Source organism: Salmo salar, chromosome 10 (assembly GCF_965601325.2).
Source record: "Salmo salar chromosome 10, fSalSal1, whole genome shotgun sequence".
Classification (NCBI taxonomy): Eukaryota; Metazoa; Chordata; class Actinopteri; order Salmoniformes; family Salmonidae; genus Salmo; species Salmo salar.
Genome location: NC_138300.1, coordinates 112,055,145 through 112,074,719, shown reverse-complemented (window position 1 = coordinate 112,074,719; position 19,575 = coordinate 112,055,145). Strand labels below are relative to the sequence as shown.

Here is a 19,575-nt window from a genome sequence, read left to right as displayed (position 1 = left end):
CCTCCTGACTGGTGTTTCTTTTTTTTAAGAAGCTGATGCTTCTTTGCATCTCTGCAAAAATCTCGGTAAAAGATTGAAAGGAAAGTGAGTCTTATTCATGACATTTTGTAATTGCTAGGGGAAGTCTAGCAACCTTTTTGTTTTTGTCTAGATAGTTAGACAAGCTACTCTAACTTGATTGATAGCCTGAAATGGCTTGGTAGCTAGTTAAAATGTTGGGAAATTGGGAACCTAGCTAGCTGGCTAGCTAAAGCCAACGTTGTAAATGTGCTAGGTGGCTAGTATTACAGAGAAACAACAAAACATTTTTGTTTCAACCTAGTCCTTGTCAATGACAAGCATACCCATAACATGATGCAGCCACCACCATGCTTGAAAATGTGAAGAGATCACTCAGTGATGTGTTGTGTTGGATTTGCCCCAAACATTACATGTTGTATTCAAGACATAAAGGTCATTTCTTTGCCACATTTTTTGTAGTTTTACTTTAGTGCCTTATTACAAACAGGATGCATGTTTTGGAATATTTGTATTGCATAGAGGCTTCCTTCTTTACACTCTGCCATTTAGGTTAGTATTGTGGAGTAACTACAATATTGTCGATCCATCTTCAGTTCTTTCCTATCACAGCCATTCAACTATAACTGTTTTAAAGTCACCATTGGCCTCATGGTGAAATCCCTGAGCAGTTTCCTTCCTCTCCAGCAACTGAGTTAGGAAGGATGCCTGTATCTTTGTAGTGACTGGGTGTGTTGATACACCATCCAAAGTGTAATTAATAACTTCACCATGCTCAAAGGGACCTTACAGATAATGTGTGGCGTACAGAGATGAGGTAGTCATTCAAAAATAATTGCAAACACTATTATTGGACACAGAGTGAGTCCATGCAACTTATGTGACTTGTTAAGCACATTTTTAATCCTGAATTTATTTAGACTTGCCATAACAAAGGGGTTGAATACTTATTGATGCAAGTCATTTCAGCTTTTCATGTTTTATTATTTTAAAAAATATTAATAAAAACTTTGACATTATGGGGTATTGTATGTAGATCAGATACACAAAATCTAAATTTTTATCAATTTAAAATTCTGGCTACAATGCAACAAAATGTGTGAAAAGTCAAGGGGTGTGAATACTTTCTGAAGGCACTTTAATCGGATTATAAAAAAATGTATAATCAGTTACATTATCAGCTAAAATATTGTAATCCGATTACAGATACTTTTGAAAAACAAGATGATTACTTCTAGCCTACTTTAAATTCAGAAAGCATGTTTGCGAGAAAAAAAAATGCATTATGACACCGTTCAGTTTTTTTCAATAACATTCAATTCAGCACTGAATAAAGGCCACGTTTAGGTTTGTTCCACCGGAGAGTCTGACCATTATGATGACACCAAATTAAATGTTATTGGTCATATACACATATTTAGCAGATGTTATTGTGGGTGTAGCGAAATTATTGTGTTCCTAGCTCCAACCAAATGAGTTTGATGGATTAGTAACTGTAACGGATTACATTTAGAAAGTAACCTTGGTGCTGAAGAGGATGAAGAGTGCAATCTCAGACTCACCTCCAGGCAGCTCTGCTTCCATCAGGCTCTACAATTCTTTGAGAGAGAATGCCTGCATTAAGAGTGGGGTATTTGAATACACCACAAGATGGTAGCAATCTACAGAAGTCTACAGTAGCCCACACTGACACATGGTATTAATCCTGTATCGTAATAACAATACAATGTGGGCTCCTCCTCCCTACTCCGCCTTTTGCCCATATCTGTCTATTATTGAATGGACTTCGTCATGATGCGCCGTGCCATGAATGTTGCTTTACTCTACCCAGGCAAGCCATTGCAAAGAAACCAAGAGGGGACAAGTCCAACACTAGTTAAACAACTGCAGTGTTCTCTGAAAAACATTTCTGTGTATGGTTATTATGTGTTTTCTTGCAATTATTATGCTCACTTTTCTGCTTGGAGTGGCGGACTGCGCGGGCACAGAACGGACCGGGGTTCTTGACACCGACACCGACTGCCCGTCGCTTTGTAACTGTGAAGACGACGGCATGCTTCTGCGCGTGGACTGTGTGGACCTCGGTCTCGCGGAGTTGCCGTCAAAATTGAGCGTATTTACTTCCTACCTGTAAGTTTCAATTATATTCATAACTTGTTCGGGTGCTGGCAACTGTTGCGAGTGTAAAATTTACTGTATTATGGATGCTCTCCATACACGTTTGCACCTGTCTTTTCGGCAGGGGATAAAACACGAAATACCAACGCTAAAACAAGCAACCCTGCAGGTTCTCTCAGAAGTCTGTAGAGTTCTACTGTGAGGACACTCTGACCCTATCCGTGCCAGCCTTGAGTAGGATTACTGTAATGGTTCTTGACAAGAGTTGAAAGACCAAAGGACTGACCTCTTTCTGAGCCAGGTCACAGACATGACATCCAAATATCAGAACATTCACGACATACTTTTGATTGTTGATGTGTGTGTGTGTGTGTGTGTGTGTGTGTGTGGCAGTGGCGATTTTAGCATGTCATTTTTGGTGGGGCAAACACAAAACAATACATTAATTGAACTATAATGAAGACCAGGGGCAAAAATCTGATATCAACTTTGGAGGGGACAATTACATGAAATTTTCTCAAGAGCAATTCCTGAGGGGGACACCAAAAGTAGTGCTGTAACACATAGCCTACATTGTAATATGGTAAATGTATATTGAGGAAACAAAGAAATAAGGTGTTTGCCGTACTCCTAACTACCGGTACCCAAAACTACACAACTAATCACAACAGCAATACCATTGCCTTTAACAAATCTTAGTTCAGTCACCAGTTTAGGTTGAGAGTGGGGGTATCCATGGCATTTTCCTATTATGTTCCTATTTTACAAGTCAAAAAAATTGAGAACCTTTCATAATGTTGCCAAACAAAGACTCAACAAACTTACCTGAGACTCCCTGTCTCTGCCAGTCTGTCCCTGCATATCTGTCCCCAACTCTGCTGTCTGTGTGCCAACTGTTGCCTGCTCTGCCTAATGACATCATTGTGAAACATTTCCATTAGAATTTCATTTCTTTCTTATGAACATTTTATCAACTAGTCTTTGAGATATTAGGCTACTAGGGTTCTTACTTTGCGTTTAGCTGTACTGAAAAATACTCTGATGTCAGTCTTATTTTTCTGCCATTTTTCTACCTGGCTGGCTGGCTACACACACACACAGTGTGTAGGTTATTTACAGTAGGAGATGGGCTTCTATCATCTTATCTTTTATCATTCTATTTGGGCTTCGATCTAAAAGGTAGCTAGCAAATGTGAAACGGATTAAAATGACAAGAGTTGACAGCTGTATGAGTTCACCATTTACACAACATATGCTGCAACCTTTTGTAATTTTAATAGTTTGTTTCATATTGGCTGGCTTCCAACAATAGCTGAATTTGCAAAGCTAGCGAGCACCAATTCAGTTTCAGTGGTGTTTGCTATAATCTTTGCTACCCGGGTTAAATAAAGGTGAAATAAAATAAATAAATAAAAGTTCCCTTGCGACAATATAGCTTTTGCAACGAGACCATTAAATATATTTAAGACAATGGTAGAAGAGAGTGTAGTTCTGTTCAGTTTATCGCTAACCTTTATCACAGGGACTTTGAAGTACTAACTTACATCATCTGCATGCTGATCTTGGAATAAATTGACGATAGCAAAGATTCCATCTTTGACGACGCCACATAAATGTAATAGGTACTAGCTAGCTTAATAGTTCATATTTGCGCGCTAGCTCTGCATATTCAGCTAGTGTGTGTGCGCGATTGACTGGATTAACCTCACGTCAGTTACGTGCATTGAGTGCCTCTCAGACAGTAGATACGACCTCTCTGTTACCTAGCAAGTTAAGGAACTGGCAGTGGATCAAACCATTGTGAGGCAAAGGTTGGGGGGGTCGCAATCTTTTGAAACTTAAAAACGCGCTATTAAGTGTCTATAATCAGCACAATTGCTTTCATTGCGTATTATTAATATTAGTTAAATTGCATAGTTATGTTTCAGTGATAGATTGGGGGGGACAAATCATATTTTTCCCAGAATGGGGGGGTTGTGTGTCCCCCGTCCCCCCCGGGATTTCCGCCCCTGATGAAGACAGGTGGTGCCCACATAAAGCCGTCCCATTAGAGCTTTCTTTCCAGCACAATGGAGTGAATCCTTACCGCGACTACACCTGGCTATCAGCGGAGCCTTGTCGGGCAGCTAAACAATTCATTCAGCCTTGTTTATTGCCTTAAAAAAACAGCTGATATGGCTAACTTACTTAAACAAATGTGGTTTCTACTGACAATTGAGATGTACAAACTATGGCATAAGGTAATGATGAGCGGATAAGAGGCATTCCGTAATTTCGATTAAGACAATGAGCTAGCGACGATTCTGCTGCTCTTACAGTATTCACCCTGTACACCAAATCAAAACCATTGGATAAATAAAGGGGGCATATAAGCAGACAATGAAAAGCAGGCTACTAGTTGCTTTGCACTGCTTGCAGTTAGCCACTGATTCCTTCCAAACAACTCATTGTTGAATTTGCGATTTCCAAATTGTTGTGTAATCTTTATGTCCAATGGCCGATGAGCACCGATACGTTTTATCTATAATTTCTCTTCATTAGTTCTCTTCATATGACAAGGATTAAAAAGGATTTGCCAGTAGATTGTTGACTTGATTCATGATAATGACTGCTAGCTAAGACTTTGAAAGTAAGATGTTGACAGTCCAATCAAAGATACTGTACATATGACGTGATTTGAAGTCATTTTATCTGTGGCCAATGATTTTGAGCCTTATTGGAAGAGCACTTGTAATCTAACTCTATGGCAGCACCCAAAGGGCTGACATTTTGGATGTCTACCCTTACTAAGGACATAAACTTCGCAATGACATAGTGCCCCCATGAGTGACAGAACACTGAACCAATCACGGCGCAATGCTCCTATTTCTTGCTGGCTCACCCGACAACCACAGAAGCACTGAGCTAGGTTGAAACACCTGCATTTTGGGCCATGTGTTTATGCAGCTTTATTAACTCAAAGATATTATATATATATACACTGCTCAAAAAAATAAATGGAACACTTAAACAACACAATGTAACTCCAAGTCAATCACACTTCTGTGAAATCAAACTGTCCACTTAGGAAGCAACACTGATTGACAATAAATTTCACATGCTGTTGTGCAAATGGAATAGACAACAGGTGGAAATTATAGGCAATTAGCAAGACACCCCCAATAAAGGAGTGGTTCTGCAGGTGGTAACCACAGACCACTTCTCAGTTCCTATGCTTCCTGGCTGATGTTTTGGTTACTTTTGAATGCTGGCGGTGCTTTCACTCTAGTGGTAGCATGAGACGGAGTCTACAACCCACACAAGTGGCTCAGGTAGTGCAGCTCATCCAGGATGGCACATCAATGCGAGCTGTGGCAAGAAGGTTTGCTGTGTCTGTCAGCGTAGTGTCCAGAGCATGGAGGCGCTACCAGGAGACAGGCCAGTACATCAGGAGACGTGGAGGAGGCCGTAGGAGGGCAACAACCCAGTAGCAGGAGCGCTACCTCCGCCTTTGTGCAAGGAGGAGCAGGAGAAGCACTGCCAGAGCCCTGCAAAATGACCTCCAGCAGCCCACAAATGTGCATGTGTCTGCTCAAACGGTCAGAAACAGACTCCATGAGGGTGGTATGAGGGCCCGATGTCCACATGTGGGGGTTGTGCTTACAGCCCAACACCGTGCAGGACGTTTGGCATTTGCCAGAGAACACCAAGATTGGCATATTCGCCACTGGCGCCCTGTGCTCTTCACAGATGAAAGCAGGTTCACACTGAGCATGTGACAGACGTGACAGAGTCTGGAGACGCCGTGGAGAACGTTCTGCTGCCTGCAACATCCTCCAGCATGACCGGTTTGGCGGTGGGTCAGTCATGGTGTGGGGTGGCATTTCTTTGGTGGGGCGCACAGCCCTCCATGTGCTCGCCAGAGGTAGCCTGACTGCCATTAGGTACTGAGATGAGATCCTCAGACCCCTTGTGAGACCATATGCTGGTGCGGTTGGCCCTGGGTTCCTCCTAATGCAAGACAATGCTAGACCTCATGTGGCTGGAGTGTGTCAGCAGTTCCTGCAAGAGGAAGGCATTGATGCTATGGACTGGCCCGCCCGTTCCCCAGACCTGAATCCAATTGAGCACATCTGGGACATCATGTCTCGCTCCATCCACCAACGCCACGTTGTACCACAGACTGTCCAGGAGTTGGTGGATGCTTTAGTCCAGGTCTGGGAGGAGATCCCTCAGGAGACCATCCGCCACCTCATCAGGAGCATGCCCAGGCGTTGTAGGGAGGTCATACAGGCACGTGGAGGCCACACACACTACTGAGCCTCATTTTGACTTGTTTTAAGGACATTACATCAAAGTTGGATCAGCCTGTAGTGTGGTTTTCCACTTTAATTTTGAGTGTGACTCCAAATCCAAACCTCCATGGGTTGATAAATTGGATTTCCATTGATTATTTTTGTGTGATTTTGTTGTCAGCACATTCAACTATGTAAAGAAAAAAGTATTTATTAAGATTATTTCATTCATTCAGATCTAGGATGTGTTGTTTAAGTGTTCCCTTTATTTTTTTGAGCAGTATATATATATATATATATATATATTATTCATTTTTTTTATTTTATTACATTTATACATTTTTTTACATTGTTTGCAAACTGATATGTGACGTATATTAATGCCAAAATAACATGCAAAACAGTCAAGCCCCCCCCAAAATAATATTTGTATATATAAACATAACAAGATTCAACAACTGAGACATAAATTGAACAAGTTCCACAGACATGTGACTAACAGAAATGGAATAATGTGTCCCTGAACAAAGGGGGGGGGGGGGGGGGGGGTCTAAATCAAAAGTAACAGTCAGTATCTGGTGTGGCCACCAGCTGCATTAGGTACTGCAGTGCATCTCCTCCCATGGACTGCACCAGATTTGCCAGTTCTTGCTGTGAGATGTTACCCCACTTTTCCACCAAGGCACCTGCAAGTTCCCGGACATTTCTGGGGGGAATGGCCCTAGCTCTCACTCTCCGATCCAACAGGTCCCAGACGTGCTCAATGGGATTGAGATCCGGGCTCTTCGCTGGCCATGGCAGAACACTGACATTCCTGTCTTGCAGGAAATCACACACAGAACGAGCAGTATGGCTGGTGGTATTGTCATGCTGGAGGGTCATGTCAGGATGAGCCTGCAGGAAGGGTACCACATGAGGGAGGAGGATGTCTTCCATGTAATGCACAGCGTTGAGATTGCCTGCAATAACAACAAGCTCAGTCCGATGATGCTGTGACACACCGCCCCAGACCGTGACGGACCCTTCACCTCCAAATCGATCCCGCTCCAGAGTACAGGCCTCAGTGTAACGCTCATTCCTTCGACGATAAACGCGAATCCGACCATCACCCCCGGTGAGACAAAACCGCGACTCGTCAGTGAAGAGCACTTTTTGCCATTCCAGTCTGGTCCAGCGATGGTGGATTTGTGCCCATAGGCGACGTTGTTGCCGGTGATGTCTGGTGAGGACCTGCCTTACAACAGGCCTACAAGCCCTCAGTCAAGCCTCTCTCAACCTATTGTGGACAGTCTGAGCACTGATGGAGGGATTGTGCGTTCCTGGTGTAACTCGGGCATTTGTTGTTGCCATCCTGTACCTGTCCCGCAGGTGTGATGTTCAGATGTACCGATCCTGTGCAGGTGTTGTTACACGTGGTCTGCCACTGCGCAGATGATCAGCTGTCCGTCCTGGCTCCCTGTAGTGCTGTCTTAGGCATCTCACAGTACGGACATTGTAATTTATTGCCCTGGCCACATTTGCAGTCCTCATGCTTCCTTGCAGCATGCATAAAGCACGTTCACTCAGATGAGCAGGGACCCTGGGCATCTTTCTTTTGGTGTTTTTCAGAGTCAGTAGAAAGGCCTCTTTAGTGTCCTAAGTTTTCATAACTGTGACCTTAATTGCCTACCATCTGTAAGCTGTTAGTGTCTTAAAGACCGTTCCACAGGTGCATGTTCATTAATTGTTTATGGTTCATTGAACAAGCATGGGAAACAGTGTTTAAACCCTTTACAATGAATATCTGTGAAGTTATTTGGATTTTTACGAACTATATTTGAAAGACAGGGTCATGAAAAGGGACGTTTCTTTTTTGATGAGTTTATATATATTATATGCCCCACCTGCCCTGAATGACGGGTCGCCACTGGTGTGTGTGTGTGTGTGTGTGTGTGTGTGTCTGTGTGTGTATGTGTGTGTGTGTAAATACACACATGCTGATCTGTATGTGCTGCTCATACATACTGTGCTTGTCCATAATAAAGGGATGAAAAAGAACAGGTCATTAACTCATTCCCTGCTGGAGACAGCCATGCAGGAGCTAGGGGATTTTCATAGGAAATGCTATGGATTCCTGACATATGTACAACATAGCAGATGGTTAACTGAAAGTTGAAGGCAAAGGGGGTCTATGTCAGGGACCAGAGCGAACTATGTAGAGAGAGAAGAGAGAGAAAGAAAGAGGGGGGAGAGAAATAGAGAGAGGAAATAAAGAGAGAGGAGGGAGAGAGAGAGAGAAAGATAGAGAAAAGGGGAGAAAGAGAGAGAGAAAGAGAGAGAGAAAAGGAGAAAGACATAATCTTCCCCATGCCTCTCTGTCACCACTAAAAGCCTGCGAACAGAATGATTTTTTCAGTCATGTTGCCTGCTTCTCACATTTCACCCTCAGCAGCACTAATGCAATGTTCCTCCAGTGCACATCCAACCATTTTGATGTACAGTAGTTTAATTTATACAAATGTTACGCCATCAAGTTTAAGATTGAAGAATTACGTTCTTTCAGTTCAGACCTGTATAGAGTCTTGGTATATGATGTACATTTTTTACAGATACCTTGGCTTCTTAACATCGCACAGTACAACATTACATGTACGGCAGTGCCTAAAGCAGACAGGCTGTCACAGATAGATTATCTCTATCTAAATCGATCCATCCCCTCTGGTCCCAGACCATAAGTGTACTGGGGTACTGGCTCATTATGTTAGCTTTCTGGTTTTGGAATGTGCGCATGCATGATATTACATTTAAAGAACATTCTGGGTTTATGTGTTTTAGACTTGAGACTATTTGAAAAAGCTTGAAAAGAGATACATTGTAGTTCTAAAAGTTAGGTTCTAGACTTCTCTTTGGAAGATCTGAGAAGTCTAAAACGTTACAACTGTCTAGGGAGGAAGGGGTTAACAGGGACACGGTGGCACTGTAGTAGCAAGCTTTGCATCATGACACCCTTGCTGATGTCAGAGGGTCTTACTTGTGAAATGTTAAGGACTCCACACAGAATCAACGCCTCATCAACATCGTCCATCCTTTATCTAGAAAAGGGGGACAAATCCCTCAAATCTTTACACAGACACTGTCAGCCCTCATCCCCATGTCCAAATCTTTACAGATAGTATAGGCCTGCTGGACTGTAACTTCCAAAGAGCACTGGTGTTGCAGTGTTTTATTACAACACATTATAATACAAGGAATTGAACAGAGAACTTTCTTTCTGCTGACATTCCTCTGCAGTATCTACTATTTTCCGAAGTGGTCCCAATTTCTAGAGCTCGTTCCTTAAATACGCCATGGAAATATACATTTTTTTGACCAATTCTTACAAGATATTGACCAAATTATTCCATGAAATACATGAAAGAGGACACTGTGCAAATTGTCTTTAGAGGTCAGGGCCAAGGATCAAATCAAATCAAATTTATTTATATAGCCCTTCGTACATCAGCTGATATCTCAAAGTGCTGTACAGAAACCCAGCCTAAAACCCCAAACAGCAAGCAAAGCATGTGAAAGAAGCACGGTGGCTAGGAAAAACTCCCTAGGAAAAACTCCCTAGAAAGGCCAAAAACCTAGGAAGAAACCTAGAGAGGAACCAGGCTATGAGGGGTGGCCAGTCCTCTTCTGGCTGTGCAGGGTGGATATTATAACAGAACATGGTCAAGATGTTAAAATGTTCATAAATGACCAGCATGGTCAAATAATAATAATCATAGTAGTTGTCGAGGGTGCAACAAGCACGTCCGGTGAACAGGTCAGGGTTCCATAGCCGCAGGCAGAACAGTTGAAACTGGAGCAGCAGCACGGCCAGGTGGACTGGGGACAGCAAGGAGTCATCATACCAGGTAGTCCTGAGGCATGGTCCTAGGGCTCAGGTCCTCCGAGAGAAAGACAGAAAGAGAGAAAGAGAGAATTAGAGAGAGCATATTTAAATTCACACAGGACACCGGATAAGACAAGAGAAATACTCCAGATGTAACAGACTGACCCTAGCCCCCCGACACATAAAATACTGCAGCATAAATACTGGAGGCTGAGACAGGAGGGATCAGAAGACACTGTGGCCCCATCCGATGATACCCCCGGACAGGGCCAAACAGGCAGGATATAATCCCACCCACTTTGCCAAAGCACAGCCCCCACACCACTAGAGGGATGTCTCCAACCACCAACTTACCGTCCTAAGACAAGGCCGAGTATAGCCCACAACGATCTCCGCCATGGCACAACCCAAGGGGGGGCGCCAACCCAGACAGGAAGACCACGTCAGTGACTCAACCCACTCAAGTGACGCACCCCTCCCATGGACGGCATGGAAGAACACCAGTAAGCCAGTGACTCAGCCCCTGTAAAAGGGTTAGAGGCAGAGAATCCCAGTGGAAAGAGGGGAACCGGCAAGGCAGAGACAGCAAGGGCGGTTCGTTGCTCCAGCCTTTCCGTTCACCTTCACACTCCTGGGCCAGACTATACTTAATCATAGGACCTACTGAAGAGATAAGTCTTCAGTAAAGACTTAAAGGTTGAGACTGAGTCTGCGTCTCTCACAATGGTAGGCAGACCATTCCATAAAAATGGAGCTCTATAGGAGAAAGCCCTACCTCCAGCCGTTTGCTTAGAAATTCTAGGGACAATTAGGAGGCCTGCGTCTTGTGACCGTAGCGTACGTGTAGGTATGTACGGCAGGACCAAATCGGAAAGATAGGTAGGAGCAAGCCCATGTAATGCTTTGTAGGTTAGCCGTAAAACCTTGAAATCAGCCCTTGCCTTAACAGGAAGCCAGTGTAGGGAGGCTAGCACTGGAGTAATATGATCAAATTTGTTGGTTCTAGTCAGGATTCTAGCAGCCGTATTTAGCACTAACTGAAGTTTGTTTAGTGCTTTATCCGGGTAGCCGGAAAGTAGAGCATTGCAGTAGTCCAGCCTAGAAGTAACAAAAGCATGGATTAATTTTTCTGCGTCATTTTTGGACAGAAAGTTTCTGATTTTTGCAATGTTACGTAGATGGAAAAAAGCTGTCCTTGAAACAGTCTTGATATGTTCTTCAAAAGAGAGATCAGATCAAAATGTACAGCTGTGTGTCGTCCGCATAGCAGTGAAATTTAACATTATGTTTTCGAATGACATCCCCAAGAGGTAAAATATATAGTGAAAACAATAGTGGTCCTAAAACGGAACCTTGAGGAACACCGAAATTTACAATTGATTTGTCAGAGGACAAACCATTCACAGAGACAAACTGATATCTTTCCGACAGATAAGATCTAAACCAGGCCAGAACTTGTCCATGTAGACCAATTTGGGTTTCCAATCTCTCCAAAAGAATGTGGTGATCGATAGTATCAAAAGCGGCACTAAGATCAAGGAACACGAGGACAGATGCAGAGCCTCAGTCTGACGTCATTAAAAGGTCATTTACCACCTTCACAAGTGCAGTCTCAGTGCTATGATGGGGTCTAAAACCAGACTGAAGCGTTTCGTATACATTGTTTGTCTTCAGGAAGGCAGTGAGTTGCTGTGCAACAGCTTTTTCAAAATTTTTTGAGAGGAATGGAAGATTCGATATAGGCCGATAGTTTTTTATAATTTCTGGATCAAGATTCGGCTTTTTCAAGAGAGGCTTTATTACTGCCACTTTTAGTGAGCTTGGTACACATCCGGTGGATAGAGAGCCGTTTATTATGTTCAACATAGGAGGGCCAAGCACAGGAAGCAGCTCTTTCAGTAGTTTAGTTGGAATAGGGTCCAGTATGCAGCTTGAGGGTTTGGAGGCCATGATTATTTTCATCATTGTGTCAAGAGATATAGTACTAAAACACTTTAGTATCTCCCTTGATCCTAGGTCCTGGCAGAGTTGTGTAGACTCAGGACAATGGAGCTTTGGAGGAATACCCAGATTTAAAGAGGAGTCTGTAATTTGCTTTCTAATGATCATGATCTTTTCCTCAAAGAAGTTCATAAATGTATTACTGCTGAAGTGAAAGCCATCCTCCATTTGCGAAGGCTGCTTTTTAGTTAGCTTTGCGACAGTATCAAAAATAAATTTCGGATTGTTCTTATTTTCCTCAATTAAGTTGGAAAAATAGGATGATCGAGCAGCAGTGAGGGCTCTTCGATACTGCACGGTACTGTCTTTCCAAGCTAGTCGGAAGACTTCCAGTTTGGTGTGGCGCCATTTCCGTTCCAATTTTCTGGAAGCTTGCTTCAGAGCTCGTGTATTTTCTGTATACCAGGGAGCTAGTTTCTTATGACAGATGTTTTTAGTTTTTAGGGGTGCAACTGCATCTAGGGTATTGCACAAGGTTGAATTGAGTTCCTTGGTTAGGTGGTTAACTGATTTTTGTTCTCTGACGTCCTTGGGTAGGCAGAGGCAGTCTGGAAGGGCATCAAGGAATCTTTGGGTTGTCTGAGAATTTATAGCATGACTTTTAATGCTCCTTGGTTGGGGTCTGAGCAGATTATTTGTTGCGATTGCAAACGTAATAAAATGGTGGTCCGATAGTCCAGGATTATGAGGAAAAACATTAAGATCCACAACATTTATTCCATGGGACAAAACTAGGTCCAGAGTATGACTGTGGCAGTGAGTAGGTCCAGAGACATGTTGGACAAAACCCACTGAGTCGATGATGGCTCCGAAAGCCTTTTGGAGTGGGTCTGTGGACTTTTCCATGTGAATGTTAAAGTCACCAAAAATTAGAATATTATCTGCTATGACTACAAGATCCTGCATTGTCTTGGCTGTGTGCTTAGGGTTGTTGTCCTGTTGGAAGGTGAACCTTTGCCCCAGTCTGAGGTGTTGAATGCTCTGGAGCAGGTTTTCATCAAGGATCTCTGTACTTTGCTCTGTTCATCTTTCCCTCGATCCTGACTAGTCTCCCAGTCCCTGCCGCTGAATAACATCCCCACAGCATGATGGTGCCACTACCATGCTTCACCGTAGGGATGGTAATGGAAAGTTGATGAGTGGTGCCTGGTTTCCTCCAGACGTGACGCTTGGCATTCAGGCCAAAGAGTATAATCTTGGTTTCATCAGACCAGAGAATCTGGTTTCTCATGGTCTGAGAGTCCTTTAGGTGCCTTTTCACAAACTCCAAGTGGGCTGTCATGTGCCTTTACTGAGGAGTGGCTTCCATCTGGTCACTCTAACATAAATGCCTGATTGGTGGAGTGCTGCAGAGATGGTTGTCTTTCTGGATGGTTCTCCCATCTCCACAGAGGAACTCTGGAGCTCTGTTATCGGGTTCTTGGTCCCGTCCCTGACCATTGCCCTTCTCCCCCGATTGCTCAGTTTGGCCGGGCGGCCAGCTCTAGGAAGAGTCTTGGTGGATCCAAACTCCTTCCATTAAAGAATGATGGAGGCCACTGTGTTCTTGGGGACCTTCAATGCTGCAGAATTGTTTTGGTACCATTCCCCAGATCTGTGCCCCGACACAATCCTGTCTCGGAGCTCTACAGACCTCATGGCTTGGTCAACTGTGGTAACTTATATAGACAGGTATGTGCCTTTCCAAATCATGTCCAATCAATTGAATATACTACAGATGGACTCCAATCAAGTTGTAGAAACATCTCAAGGATGCTCAATGGAAACAGGATGTACCGGAGCTCAATTTCAAATCTCATAGTAAAGGGTCTGAATACTTATGTAAATAAGGTATCTGTTTTTTATTCACTTGCTAAAATTTCTCAACCTGTTTTCTCTTTGTCATTATGGGGTATTGTGTGTAGATTGCTGAGAATGTTTTTTTTAAAATAGATTTTAGAATACAGCTGTAACGTAACAGTGTTGAAAAAGTGAAGGTTTTTGAATACTTTCCGAATGCACTGTATCATATATATACTGCTCAAAAAAATAAAGGGAACACTTAAACAACACATCCTAGATCTGAATGAAAGAAATAATCTTATTAAATACTTTTTTCTTTACATAGTTGAATGTGCTGACAACAAAATCACACAAAAATAATCAATGGAAATCCAATTTATCAACCCATGGAGGTCTGGATTTGGAGTCACACTCAAAATTAAAGTGGAAAACCACACTACAGGCTGATCCAACTTTGATGTAATGTCCTTAAAACAAGTCAAAATGAGGCTCAGTAGTGTGTGTGGCCTCCACGTGCCTGTATGACCTCCCTACAACGCCTGGGCATGCTCCTGATGAGGTGGCGGATGGTCTCCTGAGGGATCTCCTCCCAGACCTGGACTAAAGCATCCGCCAACTCCTGGACAGTCTGTGGTGCAACGTGGCGTTGGTGGATGGAGCGAGACATGATGTCCCAGATGTGCTCAATTGGATTCAGGTCTGGGGAACGGGCGGGCCAGTCCATAGCATCAATGCCTTCCTCTTGCAGGAACTGCTGACACACTCCAGCCACATGAGGTCTAGCATTGTCTTGCATTAGGAGGAACCCAGGGCCAACCGCACCAGCATATGGTCTCACAAGGGGTCTGAGGATCTCATCTTGGTACCTAATGGCAGTCAGGCTACCTCTGGCGAGCACATGGAGGGCTGTGCGGCTCCCCAAAGAAATGCCACCCCACACCATGACTGACCCACCGCCAAACCGGTCATGCTGGAGGATGTTGCAGGCAGCAGAACATTCTCCACGGTGTCTCCAGACTCTGTCACGTCTGTCACGTGCTCAGTGTGAACCTGCTTTCATCTGTGAAGAGCACAGGGCGCCAGTGGCGAATTTGCCAATCTTGGTGTTCTCTGGCAAATGCCAAACGTCCTGCACGGTGTTGGGCTGTAAGCACAACCACCACCTGTGGACGTCGGGCCATCATACCACCCTCATGGAGTCTGTTTCTGACCGTTTGAGCAGACACATGCACATTTGTGGCCTGCTGGAGGTCATTTTGCAGGGCTCTGGCAGTGCTTCTCCTGCTCCTCCTTGCACAAAGGCGGAGGTAGCGGTCCTGCTGCTGGGTTGTTGCCCTCCTACGGCCTCCTCCACGTCTCCTGATGTACTGGCCTGTCTCCTGGTAGCGCCTCCATGCTCTGGACACTACGCTGACAGACACAGCAAACCTTCTTGCCACAGCTCGCATTGATGTGCCATCCTGGATGAGCTGCACTACCTGAGCCACTTGTGTGGGTTGTAGACTCCGTTTCATGCTACCACTACAGTGAAAGCACCGCCAGCATTCAAAAGTGACCAAAACATCAGCCAGGAAGCATAGGAACTGAGAAGTGGTTTGTGGTCCCCACCTGCAGGACCACTCCTTTATTGGGGGTGTCTTGCTAATTGCCTATAATTTCCACCTGTTGTCTATTCCATTTGCACAACAGCATGTGAAATTTATTGTCAATCAGTGTTGCTTCCTAAGTGGACAGTTTGATTTCACAGAAGTGTGATTTTCTTGGAGTTACATTGTGTTGTTTAAGTGTTCCCTTTATTTTTTTGAGCAGTGTATATACATATTTTTTTTAATTACACATTTCAAAAGTGGTGTTGAACTTCAGATCAAGAATCCTTCATCAATAAGGGTTTTGAGAATGATGTATATGGTGGGGTATCCTAATGTTTTCTGTATGTCTCCCCCCTTCAGTCTTCCCATATCAGTCAGGAAGTATGATGGCTTTTACTATGTGTGGAATGGACAGCTGGAGAGCCCAGTTGTGGCGCTAACACACCCATTTCATGCTAACACACTGCTACTGTGTAACAAACAGCTACTGTTCTGTGTTCCTCCATCAGTGATCTGAGTATGAACAACCTCACCCTGCTGCCCAACAGAGCCCTTTCCAACCTACACTTCCTCCAAGAGCTGTGAGTATTAGTCTAGGACAGATGGCACCCCTCTTTAGTAGGAGTTTGAGAGTATAAGCTTTGTCCTTCCTGGAGATTAGATTTCTCTGTTGGAAAATGTATCTGGTCTGATGCTGACTGCTGAAGAGTATTTCACTGGTCCCCAAATTGTCTGTAATAAATCCCCAAGTAAAAAACCCAGAGTTAGAGTCTGTTCACTGCTGAAAACCCCCTCTCTAGTCTACATGTAGTATGAACCAGACAGTAAATATGGGGTAAGAGACAAACACAAAACAGAAGGATCAATGTGGCTCGATAGATGTACTAACAGAATGGGCCGGGAGCCAGAAGCAGTAATGATGTTAATATTAGACTCCATTCTCTTTACTTGCCCATGTATGAAACAGCTTTTTGACAGAGCTGTTGAAAGGGAGTCAGGAAATTGAAATTCAGCAACAGCAGGCTCAGGTTACATTTTATGGTGCCTGGTTGGCTTATTAATGAAATAAAAAATCTGTAATGCAGTACAGTGTGTGTGCACGTGTATTTCCCACACCCATATCATCATTTGTATCTTTCGTCTGCTTCTCACCCTGCAGACGACTAGCAGGAAATGACCTAACAGACATCCCTGAAGGGGCTTTCTCTGGCCTCTTCAATCTCAAAGTACTGTAAGTCATACATTACTAGCTCATACATGATCCATTTCTAAAAACCTGCATCTTTGTGAATTAATACCTTCTGTCTTTCTGAGCAGAATGCTACAGAACAATCACCTAAAGCAGATTCCCAGCAAGGCTCTTGAGAACCTGAGGAACCTACAGTCTCTGTGAGTATATCTGAACAACTGAACACATGCACTATTCATAAGCTACAAGATGACACTAGCTAATTCAAGACCCAGTTAGTTTTCTCTGTATGATGTCCACCTGAATATAGCCCCTCTGCAGCGCAGTTCGAGAAGGAGCTGAGCAGGGAATAGAGGAAGGAGAGGAGGAGAGAAATGCCTCCATATTGAGTCTCGACCATAGACATTGGACAGACATCGCATCATTGTCTGTGAGAGCACGGGCAGCGCCATTGAGGCCATCTCCATTTTTAAGTAGTCCATTTTCTTCTACTACTTCTATGAGTTTGCAAACAAACTGAAAGGGTGCACACTGCCACGTAGAGTGTGTTGTTTGAACAGGTATAAGCCATTTTTTAGCACCTGCCATTATGGAATGTTTCCTCATGAGTATAATTCATTGGCTGATCCCTCCTGGTGACCTGGATGGAATTATGTGATCGTTCCTTAACCCATAGGATGTCCCACCCAGTTGACGACTTAAATTGTCCTCAATGGTGCTGCCCATGCTAAAACTGTCCTCTAACTCTATAGTCTTGGTACATCTGTCCACAGTCTTAGCCTTCTCCAATAGCTTATTTTGTGTCATTCCATCTGAAAAAAGGGGCTCCTTGTATTTAGGAATTCTGACAGTCACTGATGATAGACAGACCTTATTTGACGCTAAGCTGAATTTTCAGGTTTATTTCATATGTTTTGTTTATGCTCTCACTGTTTGGAAGTATTATTCTCCAGAGGCAGGAAACACAATGCAACATTCAAGAAAAACATTTGTGGTTAAGGCCACTCAGAGAGCCACAAATGTAATTGTCCATGTCATTTGTAAACATGGCACAATGTTGGTGATGTGGGAATGTTTTTCACTCTGCCACACACATACACACCGACCTTCTGTTACACTTAATATTGAAAGTTCAGTAGCTTTAATATGTTATAATTGAAATCATATAGAACCATGAAAAGTCTAATGGATTATAGCCACACACACATTTTAGCAGATGCTCTTATCCAGAGCGACTAGGGTTAAGTGCCTCGCTCAAGGGTACATTGACAGATTTTTCACCTAGTTGGCTCGGGGATTTGAACCACCGACCTTTCAGTCACTGGCCTAATGCTCTTAACCGCTAGGCTACCTGCCGCCCCACACACACACGAAACTCACTCCGTCATTATCCTCTTACAAAATGAACGGTTGTTACACTGAGCCCTGAGGCATTCCTAAACATGTTTACCTGATCCTCTGTCCTCCACATCTCAATCAGGCTTGTGTTTGAACGCTCTGGCTGGAGTAAACAGCTATCCATGTTGTTTAGACATACCAATCTGAAGTTCACACGTTAGACAGACAGACAAAGGACGACCACAAGTAAGCTGTCTGCTTGTGGTGGTGCCAGGACCCTTTGTCAGAGAGCTAAGTCCCTACAGCAAATGTCAACACCAGAAATTACTACCATGCACCCAAAGAATGCACAGACCTCCCTGATCGAGGATGTCTCTCTGGAATAAAAAGCAGCTTGGAGATGCTGTTTAATATGAGAAATGAATTAAAGCACAAGGTCTACATTTATTTTGTGTTTTCCAAACAACTTTATTTTCTACCTTTCAATATAAATGTTTTACATTAATTTACTGGACATGCATGCGCCATGTAAAAGTATTTATTGAAGAAGTAGATGGTGCATGAATTTGTTTATGAAATGAATCTAAATGAACAGATAAATGTTAATGAATAAACATGTCCGCTCCAAAGAAATAACTTGATCATTCTTAAAAATGCACTTTGAATGTAATTGATTACTGTATTTTCAAGGAAAATCTGACTGAATGGGACACTGTCTCCGTCACTCTCCCTCTCTCTCTGTCAGGCGGTTGGATGCCAACCAAATTGCCAGTGTTCCTGAGAGCTCCTTTAGGGGCCTGGCATCCTTACGCCACCTGTGGCTGGATGATAATACCCTAACGGAGGTGCCCGTCCATGCACTGGCCATCCTGCCAACCCTGCAGGCAGTGACCCTGGCCCTCAACAGCATCACCCACATCCCAGACCACGCTTTCGCCAATCTCACCAGTCTGGTGGTCCTGTGAGTAGCACAGTTGGATTGGTTGTTACATCATTTGTATTTGTTGTTTAAGGGCCAGCCTTGCTCTCTCCATCTTTCAATGTTCTTTGTTTTCTACCTTCTCTCTCTTTTGCTCCTACGCATACCTACTTCCTTTCTACCAATGTGTAGAACCCTGCAGGGCGTTATTGGGTCTTCACACTTTTTTGAAATCTTTCCATGCATCTCTTCCTAGGCATCTCCATAACAACCAGATCCAGTCGTTGGGTGATAGGTGTTTTGATGGGCTTCTCAGCCTGGAGACTCTGTGAGTTCACCTCTACCTCAAATGTACCTTCATCACCTTATGACTTGATTGACACAATTTTTTACGGTACAGAAATGACCAGGTATTTACTGAGACATTAGATTATAAAAAGCTAATGAACTAATAACCTACTAATTAATTATTTGATTCAAGATGACACGCA

At 43.5% G+C, this 19,575-nt stretch overlaps 1 protein-coding gene across 1 annotated transcript in view; it reads left to right on the top strand.

Annotated features, from left to right (window-relative positions):
• Positions 1-1,808: 1,808 nt before the first annotated feature.
• The window catches only part of LOC106561543 (leucine-rich repeat-containing G-protein coupled receptor 5A), a 32,442-nt gene continuing 14,675 nt past the window's right edge, over positions 1,809-19,575 (top strand). The window contains exons 1-6 of the mRNA XM_014125616.2: positions 1,809-2,148; positions 16,148-16,219; positions 16,798-16,869; positions 16,956-17,027; positions 18,911-19,126; positions 19,341-19,412. Of these exons, the coding sequence (XP_013981091.2) occupies positions 1,934-2,148; positions 16,148-16,219; positions 16,798-16,869; positions 16,956-17,027; positions 18,911-19,126; positions 19,341-19,412 (719 nt within the window). The 5' untranslated portion in view covers positions 1,809-1,933. The remainder of the gene's footprint in view (positions 2,149-16,147; positions 16,220-16,797; positions 16,870-16,955; positions 17,028-18,910; positions 19,127-19,340; positions 19,413-19,575) is intronic.